We start from the raw sequence: 12,998 nt of genomic DNA, 5'->3' as shown, positions 1-12,998 counted from the left end.
GGAATCTTATATTATGCTAAGTCCTGGAAGATCAATAGCCCGTGTGTTAGTAAGTACACACAGAGAACAGGTCGCTGTTGTGTCCACACCTCCGCTGACCCTCTCTCTGCCCCTCCGTCCTACCACCCACTGAAAACACTGGTCCAGGGAGTGCGTGGCCTCCATTTGGCCCGAGTTTGGTCCCGTCTGGACGTTTCAGTGATTTCCAGTGAGCATGTTTGACCACTTCCTTCTTGAGACGTTTTCTTCTCTGGGCATCTGCGTCACCCCAGCCTCCTTATGTTTTTCCTTCCCGTTGGCGCTTCCTTTTCAAGAACTGGTAGGTGAAAGCTGGAATGTGCTGGACACGGACTGGATCTAGAAAACGTGTTGATGGGAGCCGCCCCTCGTGCGTTCCTTGTCTCCGCTCTGCTTACGTCCTTCTGATGGGTTTTTCTTACTCGTCCACCACCAAGCCAGGTTTTCCATGCCTTCATTATGACTCATTTTGGAGGAAGTATTACTTTTCTGTCTTCTTATTTTCTTACTAACTTACTTAGATTTTAAGAATTAATTGTTTTTACTGAATACCAGAGTGATTCTGTGGAACTATGGACTTAGTAAAACTGAGCAAGTTCCAATAGCAGAGAAGGCAGTATCAACTAATTTAATTGACAAATAAATGTTTCCCGGCATGGTATACTATTCAGATTTTTGTTATAAGTTTGTGAATAAATTAAACTGCTTCTGCCCTGGGGACTTCAGTCAGATACGCTGTTGTGGGAATCTGTTGCTTTCCCACACCACTCTGCATTTTAAAAATTCTTCTGCAGGAAGATCCCAACATGCGGTTGCTGTTCTTCCTCATGCAGCTGATTTTCCCTGGAGACAGGCAGTAGAAAATCCAAGTCGAGTTTTTTTTTCTCATCTATTTTCATGTCACTTCTTCAGAGAGCTACACTTTTCTGTTAAACTGTGAGCAAATATTCTAATCCAGGAAAAGGGAGGCAGCTGGAAATAGGAAGGAGAGAAGAACAAATTCTTAGCACTAGCAGGAATACTAATGAATACGTGATTAATTATTCTATATAAATTGCAGTAGTTTCTCAAAGAAGCTTTTAAAAGTGCATGTGTGTGTGTATGTATATTATGTGTGTGTGTTATATATATAAAATATACCCAAGAGAATTGAAATTCTATGTTCATACCAAAACTTGTTAATGTGCAGCTTTCATATGCAGTATGTATGAATGTTCATAGCAGCATTATTCATAATAGCCAAAGGATGAAAAGCCCAAATGTCTGTCCACTCTTAAATGGATAAACAGAATGTGGTATATCCATACAGTGGAATATTATTCAGCCATAAAAAGTAATGAGGTAATGATGTATGCTACAGTATGGAAGAACCTTGAAAACATTATGCTGCATGATAGAAACTAGACAGAGTAGTCCACAATTCTGTGATTTCATTTATGTGAAATGTCCATAATCAGGAAATCCAAAGAGACGGGAAGTAGAATTGTGGTAGTGGGGAACTGGGGGGCTGGGAGGGTTGGGGGGTGGTATGTGCAGAGAAGGAAAGTGTGCAGTGTCCACAAAGGGTGATGAGTGTCTTTGGAGTGATGAAAATGGTCTGGAATTTGATAGTAGTGTTGGTGGTACAGCTTTTTGAATATACAAAAAAAAAAAAACACAGGATCTTGTACTTTACAGTGGAGGATTTTATGGTATATGAATTCGATTTCAAAGGTTTAAAAAATTGTACTAAGAAACTAAATCTCCAGTTTACCCTAAAGGCATCAGGCCAGTGTTTTGTGGTATATAGATCACATCAGCCCTGAGTTCAGATATTATGCACAGTGGGAGTCGTTTGGGTAATCCCACCCCGTTTCTATTTGAGTAGAAATAGAACTGAAGGAATCATGGACTTGAAGTCAGAAGTTATGAATTGAACTCTTGAATCTTGAAGTGGCCATAGGCAAGATGCTACCACCTTTGTTCTGTTGCCAGAGATGAGGATCATGTGTTTGCTCTTGTTGGAGTTTCTGAGGGTATCTGAGATGCTGTAAGCTTCTTGAGTGTGGCTTTTCCAGCCCTTCCCTACAGTGTCTTGTATGTGTAGCTGTTTAATACATGTGTATTAAATAAATGTTGATTTAAATTGAGAAAGGCACGTGAAAGTGCTCCCTAAACTGGAAGTCCTATAGAGATTATGGCATCAGTATATTCTGGTCTGTCTCTCAGTGGAAACTGAAAAACCATTTAGATGTTATATTCTGTTGTCAAGGTGTTTTGTAACTAATTTATGGCCACACTGAATCAACTTCTTTTCTAGGCCTTCCAGTATTAAAACATGTGCTGACACCAAGAATTAAGGCAACTCACGTAGCTTTTGAGTCTATGAAGGACTATTTAGATGCAATTTATGATGTCACGGTGGCGTTTGAAGGGACTGTGGACGACAAAGGGCAGCGGAAAGAAGCACCATCCATGGCTGGTGAGTCTGTTTCAAAGTCGGTCATATCAGTGGGGAGAGTGTAGCTCAGTGGAGAGCACGTGCTTAGCATGCACGAGGCCTGGGTTCAATCCCCAGTACTGCCACTTTAAAAATAAATGTATAAATAACCCTAACTACCTCCCCCCACCAAAAAGAAAAACAGAAAACAAAAAACTCTATCAAGTAGGTCATCTCTATTTACAAATGGATAGTTTGTTTTTTAAAAATTGGTAAGTGCACTCTACTGTATTACATTTACTTGGCAATATCTTCCAAGTATGTATACTTGTTGTCTTTTTTATGAATCTGTAACAGTTGCATTTCACTAGTCCTGCTAAGTTTGGTACTTCTTGGCTGTCACGTTAGTCCTTTAGACTTGCCCATTGTCATTGACTCAGCCTCTCTCTACCCGGGGGTCACACGTGAAAATGGAAAGGTTCAGACATCAAAGGAAGGAGTGAGGCGGAACGGCACGCACCTCGCAGTACTGAGGTGGGCGCTGATGGTCAGCGTGCATCTTCCTATGTACTTCTCACATAATATTTATGAAATCTAGTGTCACGCACAAGAAGGAAAACTGTTAAGTGTGATTTTTTCTTTCTTCAAACCTGTGCTAACTATTAAGAACCTTTGAGCTGTTGTTTACGTGTATGTCAGATACAGCAAGAAGAAAACAGGATTTTACATGAGCAGAATGTTTTTGTTAAGCATCACCAAAGACACTCATGATCGTTAGGGAAATCTGAACACGGGAGGGGGCAGCGAGGAAGTGGGGAGTTGCCGGCCCCGCCTCAAAGTGTCCGCAGCGGTGGGCCTGGCATCTCACCTGGAGCTAATGTGCCTGTCAGACGGCTTCTGTCAGTGGGAGCTCCGAAGGCCGATGTTCAAATATGCTCCAGACACAGAGAGAGTAGCTGGGAGGTCTGGGAGAGAGGACACGGGGTGGGCACTGAGGGGTAAGTGGTGCAAAAACGGATCGTGGTGGGAGGAAGTAAGGCCTGCGGTAGCCACATCGGAAGTAAGAATGACTGTGAAGTATGAAGCTGAAGCTTTTTTTTTTTCATTTTAAATGTGATTTTTTTGGTGTATATTATGCATCGAACAGTTTAAAAATCAAAACTATGTAACGTGCACAGTGGAACAGCTGGCTTTCCGCCCTGCCCCCACTCGCCTGGCCTTGCCACCGCTCCTCCCCCGGCAGCCACTGTTCTTCACCTCTGGGGTGTGATGGGTGCAAATTTAATTGACTCCACTGCCCCTCCCTCTTATAAAAAAGGCGGCATATGATACATTTATTTTCTTTTTCAGCCAGTGAAGGAGTCATTGCCCTAGTTCACATTTGGAGACAGACTTATATTTAGTTATTCTACAACATTGCCAAACGTTTATCAGACATTTAAAAATAAGATTAAACATGTTTTTATTATTTATGACAACCAGTTATAATTCCCACAATAACTTCTTTAAAGTGCTGGTTTTATCATGTCCCCATGCAGGTCTGGCCTGCCATCCAGGGACTCCATGGGCAGTGTCCCCATGTGGGTCTGGCCTGCCATCCAGGGACTCCGCAGGCAGTGTCCCCGTGCAGGTCTGGCCTGCCATCTGGGGACCCTGCAGGCAGTGTCCCCTTGTGGGTCTGGCCTGCCATCCAGGGACCGGCTCTCTGCCCTGAGTGCCTCCTTCACACCGTCTGCTCCTGCCCAATGCTGCCCAGGGGGAACTGGTTTGCTCCTTGTTACTGGAATCCTCCCGCGCCTCCATGCACGGCCTGTACTGGAGTGGGGGGTTGTGAGCCAGGCCACCTTTCCACGTGAGGCCCCTTCCCCCTCGTTGCCCCCGTCAGGTCTGGGCTTTGTCTCCAGGGAAGGCCCCCACCGCCACCTGCTTTCTAGCTCACGTGGCTTTCCTGCTCTCACCCTCCCATGGCACACACTGTGGGCAAGGTTGGCACGTGGCGTGTGGGAGCTCCGTCTCCTCTCAGATTAGCAGTGCCTTATGGACAACGTATGAGCCACCATTTCTTGGAACACGTCTTGGACCACATTTCAACTTGAGATCAAAGGTCTCCACCTCCTGCTTCCCACCCACCCAGGGAACATAGTCTTCTCTTAAATCTGTTAGCAATATTTCCTTGTTCTCCAGGAATTTAAGTACATTATTATTCTCCTGTCTCCACAGAAAGCCACCTACCAAAAAGAGAATTTCCAGACTCAAAGGTCTTTGTTATCTTGAAATAAATCCTGACTTCATCCCTTGTGCAACCCGGGCTGACAAAGGACTGCTTTTTTTTTTTTTTCAAATTAGCATGTTTTAGAAATTGTCATGATTTAGGGGCTCACAGCTATTCCAAAAAAATTTGGTTCCCAAACCAAGTAGAATATGTTAAAATACAGCAAGGACCAGGAAAGCAAGGAGCAGCAGGGAGTGGAGACCACTAGCAGGTCATGGGGGGGGGGGGGCCTCCAGAGTGGGCTCCTGCCATGTAGACAGTCGTGCAGGCGGCCGTGTTCTGGCCCAGGCACGGGGAGCAGCAGTGACGACGTGTGACAAGCACTCGGCCTGGGAATAGGGGGCTGGGGGTCCCATGAAGGTGACTGGTAGGTCTGCTGTGGTTGGCATCTGGGGGGCCCTGCAGAGGATGGGTACATACTGTCAAGTCCAGCTGCCTGGTCCTTGGCTGCCTGTAGAATTCTAGGTTGTTGTATGAAAAGTAACATTGGATACTGTTTGATTTAACTAATGACTTTGATAATTGTGGAAGACTTGGAAATTATAATATGCTTTTCTACTGCAGCTTGAAACCCAAAACCACCAGTTTATCGTCTTCATTTTCTTTGAATTTATTTTGCTGAAAAGAAAAACTATACCTTTCTCTTCTGTACCTTTTCATCATTTTAAAACTGTTTAAACTTCATTTTCCTTGTTATTTTATGTAACTGTGAGTTCTAGAATAATTAAAATGAGATCTTTTTCTTTTATAGAATTTCTCTGCAAAGATTCTCCAAAAATTCATATTCACATTGATCGGATAGACAAAAAAGACGTCCCACAAGAGCAAGTATATATGAAGAGATGGCTTCATGAGCGCTTTGAAGTAAAAGACAAGTGAGTAACAGCTCCAGCTCTTCAGAAACTTCAGTGCCGCTAAATCACTAAACAATTTGAAACGAATGTAAACAGTTCTGTTATCTTAAGAATGCTTTTTGGAGACTCAGGTCAAATCGCATTCTATGTTTCATCTGTTCACGTTTTAAACATTGCTGTTATGAGTCACCATGAAGGACCTTGTTAGGGGAAGCTGCTCATTTTTATTTACCACATTCAGTAGTTGGTGTAAGATGTCAAGTTTTTTAAAGAAGAGAGACACACAGAAAGCTTTGCACCATTGAGCTGCCCGAGGCCTGCGCTCCCAGGTCAGTGGGGAGGTGTGCCTCCTGAGGACAGGCCGCTGGGCCCGCAGTGCGTGGACAGTGGGCTGTGGGTTCCCCAGGACGGTGTCTGATGCGCATGCGGGGCTGATGCCGGTGTGTTTGTTAGAAGAGGAAGGAGCACATGACATTTTCAGAACCAAAACATCTTTTTGCTGTTAGCGTTTTGGGGCCGAAAACAGTTGGGTTGACCTTTTGTTTCTCCCACTAATAACTTGACTTCGGAGCAAGCTGTGGTGTTGGAGCTTGCCGGGGCTTACCTGTGAGTCACTTCCAGGTGTGTCTGGATGCCTGTGGGGTGAGGCGTGGCCTCAGGGTCACAGGAGGGAGTGACTGTGCTCTGTCTCTTGCTGAAGAGTGGTGGGAGCTGCAGGTGACCTCAGGAGAGCGTGTTACGTTTGATTTATACAAACTTCTAAAGGCAGAAGTTTTAGAGCTTTCTTTTCTTTTTAGGAAGATAAAAACGGGGTTCTGAGGTTTCGATATGATTTTTAGACCTTGCATTTTCTTGGATTTTCTTGGGTGTATTATTTATCTACTGTCTGTTTTGCTATCAGTGGAAATTTTATCCTTGCTAATGCGTATCCTGGTTTTTGAAAGCTCTGTTTTAAATATCTACTTTTTATCCTCTTTTTGGAAAAAAAAATGGATCTGTTAATTATAAGATGCACCATTTAAATTTACTAAGACCACATTGAAAAGTATGGCTTTTTAAAGACTTAAAAAATACTTGCCAAGTTTCGTTCATGCTCAGAAATGTTACCTGTGTTTTATTCTCCTAATGTGCTTCTTCTTGGGAGAGTGCCATTGTTTCTCCGCCCCTTGTTGTATGACAGTACAATATTTCCTGACGAACCCTCCTGGATTAACTTTACAAGTGAGAACTGCTGAAAATGGACTGTGTTGAAAAGGAAACTGTATGAAGTGCGTGAACAGATTTCTGTGTTTCCCTGACTCTCCGTTGTACATGACAGTTCATTAACCCAGCCATTCAGTGCCACCCACATGGTTATGGAAGGAATTTTAAAAGTAGGACTTACATGCTTTGACATGAAAATCTGTTCTCAGAAAAAAACACCTGAACAATATGATTAGTATTTTGTGTTATAGGTGTTTGCATATGTTTAGAATGAGCCTGGACATTTGAAAACAGTGATTTTTCTGTAGGGAATGTGAGTTACAAGGCAACAGAAGGACTTTCCCTTTTTGTACTTTGAGATTTTTATATTGAGTATATTCTGCTATTATAATTTTACATTTGTTAAATAAGGTGGGAAAATGCATAAACGGTGCTATTTTGTCCTTTTACCTGCTCTTATAATAATAATACATATAATCTAATAATAATAAGGGCTTTTGGTAGGCAGCTCTCTGTGTAGGAACTGCGGATCTTTGACTTCTGATGGGACGGGAGCTGTGAGGGTGCAGAGGCGGAGAAAAAGCCCATGTCAGTCAGGTCGTTGTACAATTTTAAAGATCTAAAATTTTAAAAACAAAAACATCCCTATAAAATTACTTAAAGCCATCTGTTTTTAAATATTACATATAATATAATTCATATACACTAATCTGAGAGCATTTTAAAGATATTTTTGAGGTCTAGAAGCTCCAATTAAACCAAGTCCCTGGGTGTATCCTTATAAGGACCTATAACTTCTCCAGCACGTAATAGGCACCCAATAGATACTTGTCAAATTAAAGTACTGAAATGACTAACCCTGCAAGTTAAAACTTTTTTTTTTTCCATTCTGGCCATAGATTGCTTATAGAATTCTATGATTCACTGGATCCAGAAAGAAGAAACAAATTTCCTGGAGAAAGTGTTACTTCTAAACTAAGTCTCAAGAAGACTTTACCATCACTCTTGATCTTAAGTGGTTTGACTGCTGGGTTGCTCATGACCGAGACCGGAAGGAACCTGTACGTAAAGACGTGGATTTATGGAAGCTTGATTGGCTGCTTGTGGGTTAGTATTAAAGCGTAAACAAGCAGCTGCCTCCGGGCAGCGGGATGTGCCGCACTATTTATTATTGGCGGCTGCACATAACCTGCGGTTGTTCCTGAATTTAATGAGAAGTGTAAATAAAGCCTTGTTGACTGAACATTGGATAAAATAGAATTTCTGACTAAAGCCAATATGCATTTGGTCTTGGGCAAACATACACGGCTTCACAACGTTAGTGCGGAAGCTGCCGGAAGGGAAAAGATAAGCAGAGTTTGTGTGACACTTGGCATTTCCTATGAACTAATGTCAACTCCAGACGACTGTTAGGACTATGCACTTTGTTATTGTCTTGTCGTTCAGATAGCTGCCTTCAGGAACGTTAATTTGCAGTGTATGTCACCGTGTTTGTTGTTTTCAATTTTTCACAACTCGACTGGTCCAAACTCTTATCACTAAACTATTTAGTATCCTGCAGCTGTGTAATATTTTGCTTTTTGCTTAATTTCTCCAAGTCAATGAAAGATGCTGTGGGTAAGTCTCAGGAGGACGTGAGGAGAGGGCCGAGAAGTGTTCGCGGGCGGTCTGGTCAGCACGCGCTTTTATTGTCCCGGGGTATTAGCTGCTTTCACGTTCTATTTGCAAAGTAATTAGCATTTCTAATATTTATTGAAATTGCTTCGTTTGCACACCCTGTACCCTGTACAAAAGAATAATGTATAAAATACGAGAATTAAGTTTAAGCCAATATTGCGGCCCTGATTCATTGCAGCCGAACTTTAAATTGCTCAGCTTTTTCAAGATTGAAGCCGAGCTCCCGGGACTTCACGACATTTGTGCCATAAGTACTTGAAAACCTTAATAAGGCGTCCTGTTACTTTTAGATCAAAATAATCAGCGTGAGCCTTTGTTGGAGCCAAGATGGTGGGAGCTCTCACACACGTGACCCAATTTCCTAGCATGAGCCTTTCGCCTGGTTCTCTGGGTTTAGCAAAACATTTAATCCAGAAATCATGTTTTCTGTCACCATGGTCGATTTCCGCTGTACGCAAGTCCTCTTCCCCCCCCGCTCCCCGGCAGCAGCGCTGCTGGGTCGCTGGCTCCCTGGCTCCCTGCGTGGCCAGCGTGTCCTGCTGCGGAGCTGGATCACTTAAGTGCCCGTGAGCCAGCTCACCGGCTGTGGCAAAGGCGTTTTGCATTCGTCTATGTCAAGAAATCACCTTCCTCAAGCCAGTGAAATACAGACTTAACCCACCAGGACGGAGTGAATTTGTTTAGTTCCCATGAGTATTAATGGAGCCATACAGTTAATCTGTGTCACCTCAAAAGAAGAGCTGTGTTTCAGGAACCCAATCACACAATTTTTAGTCATGGAACAATATATCCCCTGGAAGAGGACTTTTCTAAAAGTGTGATCTGCTCTATTTTTATGTTACAATCCAAACTTGATAGCTACTAGTCCTTTAAGATAACATTTCTGCTTGTTGGTAATGGATTTTTGCTGCAAAATTATATCAGTGTCTCAGATGCAACACACCAATTGAATCATGATAATCAAAATGGAACTCATAGTTAAGGGAAATTGTGTCGAGTTTTCCAGAACCAGAGTCAGCCATTTCAAGAACTGGGCGGCAGGGACTGGTTTGTGTGCGTTAGTGTGCACACGTTTTCACACATTCCCACGGGATACAGTTGGCCTAATTATGAATGGGGCTGTAGGTAGAACTTACGAAACATGTTCTCATGCCAAACTGCAATTTTCTCTTACTTGTAAAGTTCACTTTAGATCAATCCATGTTGTGTAACTTACTTTGAGTGTCATGGACATGCTCTAAGTTTAAATTTTAAGCAGCAGTCCCACTGGAACGATGTTGATTGTAAGTGAGTTGGAGAAGGCAGAGTGAGTTGCATAAGATCACTGGAACATCGTGTTTCTTGTAACCATCCTTATATTTGTCTCATAAAAGGTCTATAATATATTTGTTTAAAAATTTTGTATCAAAATATTTGGAAAATTAGAAGCTTCTTTTTAACATGTATTGATATGACTTGAATTACTATTTTCTGAAATTAAGAGCCCTGTGTCTACCTATAAATCGTTTCACATAGATATCATTTAAGCTTTTGTTTGTGCTATTTTTATTGTTGATTTACAGCTTAGTTATTACTTGGGTTTCCTTTAAAAGAATGCAATCAGCGTGCATGCTTTTATGTTTTTCACAAAAGGGTGTTTGGATGAAAGTAAAAGAAAAAAATAAAATCTTTCACTGTCTCTAATGTCTGTGCTATTAATGTTTTGCAACCCTCAAAATTCACCAACAGTCTCCTGTTACATAAAATAGGCTTCATGACTGGCCCTGCATTCTGAACATATAAAACTACAGTAGTTTGTCAGAAGTATAGAGCACGTTTTTAAAAAAAAATACATTAAAATACTCAAAATTGTGAAGCAGTATATTAGTTTGGTTATATAAATTCATCCATATGTTTTACAAAGTATATGGCGAATATGAATTGCTTACTAATTCTGTGATTATTAGGATAGCTCACTGAAACATGTCAGATGCCTAAAATCAGCCAGGTTAGTGGGTAAAGTGCCAGTCTGACTAATCCTTACATCACACATACTAGTGATTTCTTTCATTTGTTTCACTTCCACGTGATTTTTTTTTCATTTAGAATAACAATTTCCTTTATAGCCAGATTGTGCAGACTTTGTTTCTTTTGTAACGTTACGGGTTTTATACTTACCTTCACTGACTAGGTCTATGTCAATAAAGCGATCTAAATAAATTAACTGTTAAAACTAAGAAATTTGCCCGTCAAGTATAGTCACAAAGTAACTGCCAGATGTATATCAGGTGCACATTTGTGAAAACAGAGAAATGTGTGTTGTAGTAGTATTTCATGATCTCATGTGTACGATTGAAAATCTATATAGTAGAGGTAAATTTTAACCTAATAATATTTGTTGAAGTGTTAGGTGGAGGGAACGGCCATCTGAGCACATATTCCGGACATCACCTAGTAGTAACTTACAAATCTTTGCTTATAAGTAGGAATTGGGGGGAGGGGCAGTTTTTATTAGTTACAGATACTTTCAGATTAAAGACTGGCTACCTTGGAGTATTATGTTACCATTTAGTATAACTGGCATTATAAACACACTGCATTAGCCTAACATCCAAGCGTTAGAATGAAAATCCATACTTGGTCAAACCGTTACTGAAAACTCAGATATTTGATATTACATAGGTAAAATCTCCATGTGATTCGACTGAATCTAAAACTTGCTGTTCAGACACTTCGAGGAGCCGTGTATGCAATCACTAAGGTATTTAGGCTTAGAGGAGTTAAGACTTGACATTATCCCCAGGATTTCATTGACACCTTCTCCAACTTGAGGGCGATAAAGTAACCCCATTCCCTCTATCAACTAGGGAGTCATTCTTGGGGTACTCATGCATGGGGTCAAAGATTTCCTAGTTATTATCCTGAGCAGGAAAAAAAAAAGCTGTTGTTCAGAAAGCCACTATAAATAGAAAGCTCAGTCATTTCTACCGTGTTGAAGGAAATTTGATATGTGGGGCAAGCTCTCAGTAAATGTTTACTGATGGTGACGAGACAGGTTGGTATTCCATCCAGATCAGGGATGGTTCCTGATCTTACATGTGAATGTGTAAGAAAGACATGTTCTACAGTTTCATGTTTATAAATCTTGACATCTGAAAAAACAGAGGAAGAAGAAGCTGCTACTGTTGATAGTCTCCTGTGTCCAGCAGGAGAGAGTATTTACTAACAGTCTTCTCTCCTTACAGAATGTTCAGAATAAATTCTGACATCTTCTTGAGTTTATTGGTGCTAATGCTCAACAAAAAAAGGGAAGATATAAATCTCAAAAGGTAGTTATTTGGTGATACATGTAACGATAAAAGATGTGTTTGGTGATAGTTCTTTCATATATATGTGATATATATGTATTGTTTTGTTGACAAATATACCTACAGAATACTATATATTATTTTAAAAGCTCATTTTGTCATGATACTTGCCAAGACGTGTAGCGTGCTTACAGGGTGTCAGGCAGCTTGCTGACCTCTGGACACTGTCTCATCCAGTCCTCATAACAGATCCCGGACTGCAGGGTATCTTGGTTCTTGTTGAGAGCAGTGAGTCTGCAGGCAGACTGCCAGATTTTGAGTCCTGATTTTGCCACTTGGTGTTTGATTGGGCAAGTTATTTAAAATTTGTGACCCAATTATTTTCATCCATAAAAAAATAGCAGTAATAATCGTGCTGCGGACTCAGGAAGTCCGTGCGCTGAAGCACCGTATGTCGTGCGGGAAACGCAGCAGGTGCCAAATAAGTCTCGTTCCTGTAATTCTCCTCCCGCTCGCAGTTTTACCGATGAGGAGATTGAGGCTCAGAGTTCAAATAAAATACACAAAGTCACATAACTAACACTTTCGGCAGAAAAAAGTACTCCTCTGCTTCGTGAAGATGTAATGCAGTATTTCAAACTACCTAAGTGCCTTCAACTTAAGTCATGGCCATAATCACAGTTATTTAAAGATTACATGTTTTTGAAATCTAGATAAAATAATACAGGGATTCAAAAGGAAAAATTCTCCATCTTTCATAAGAAAAATCTCATGGTCTCTGCAGATTGGTTCCACATTGGTCCTGAGGGCTGAGGAGATGCCCGCCCCCAGGAGCTGGCAGCACAGAATCCTTCCCACGCTTGGTGAAGGTGACGTGTAGTGGCGGGCCCGGAGGTTGTCCCCGTAATGGCAGGGTAGTGTTCGAAATTGTCCAACTTAAGATCCCTTACTAAGGGAGACCCCATACTGTACGATAATCTGCTTTGTCCCTATACGTGCATAATCTTAGACAAATTACCTTCCCTGTTTGATCCCTCCTTTATCTGTAAAATGAAGTGAATACTTACCTCATGGAGTTTCATTAGAGTCCAATGAGGTAATAGTTGTAAGAGTGCATTCGTATATGAAGCTCATGAATGTGAAGAGATTGTTCCAATTCTTCCTAAATCATTTCAGCTTTACTTACTGTCTGTAATGTGTGAATAAATAATTATTTTCTGACATGTTTTGGAACTGAAACCCATAATTCTTAGGAATATTTATTAGTA

At 41.3% G+C, this 12,998-nt stretch overlaps 1 protein-coding gene across 1 annotated transcript in view; it reads left to right on the top strand.

Moving 5' to 3' along the window:
* The window catches only part of AGPAT5 (1-acylglycerol-3-phosphate O-acyltransferase 5), a 38,999-nt gene extending 28,873 nt beyond the window's left edge, over positions 1-10,126 (top strand). Inside the window, exons 6-8 of the mRNA XM_010974531.3 lie at positions 2,318-2,479; positions 5,461-5,584; positions 7,666-10,126. Coding sequence (XP_010972833.1) covers positions 2,318-2,479; positions 5,461-5,584; positions 7,666-7,891 — 512 coding nt within the window. The 3' untranslated portion in view covers positions 7,892-10,126. The remainder of the gene's footprint in view (positions 1-2,317; positions 2,480-5,460; positions 5,585-7,665) is intronic.
* Positions 10,127-12,998: the final 2,872 nt, after the last annotated feature.

The sequence above is a fragment of the Camelus dromedarius genome, chromosome 22 (genome assembly GCF_036321535.1).
Source record: "Camelus dromedarius isolate mCamDro1 chromosome 22, mCamDro1.pat, whole genome shotgun sequence".
NCBI lineage: Eukaryota > Metazoa > Chordata > Mammalia > Artiodactyla > Camelidae > Camelus > Camelus dromedarius.
The sequence above is the reverse complement of the archived record's forward strand: the minus strand, read 5'-3'. Positions and strand labels throughout refer to the sequence as shown.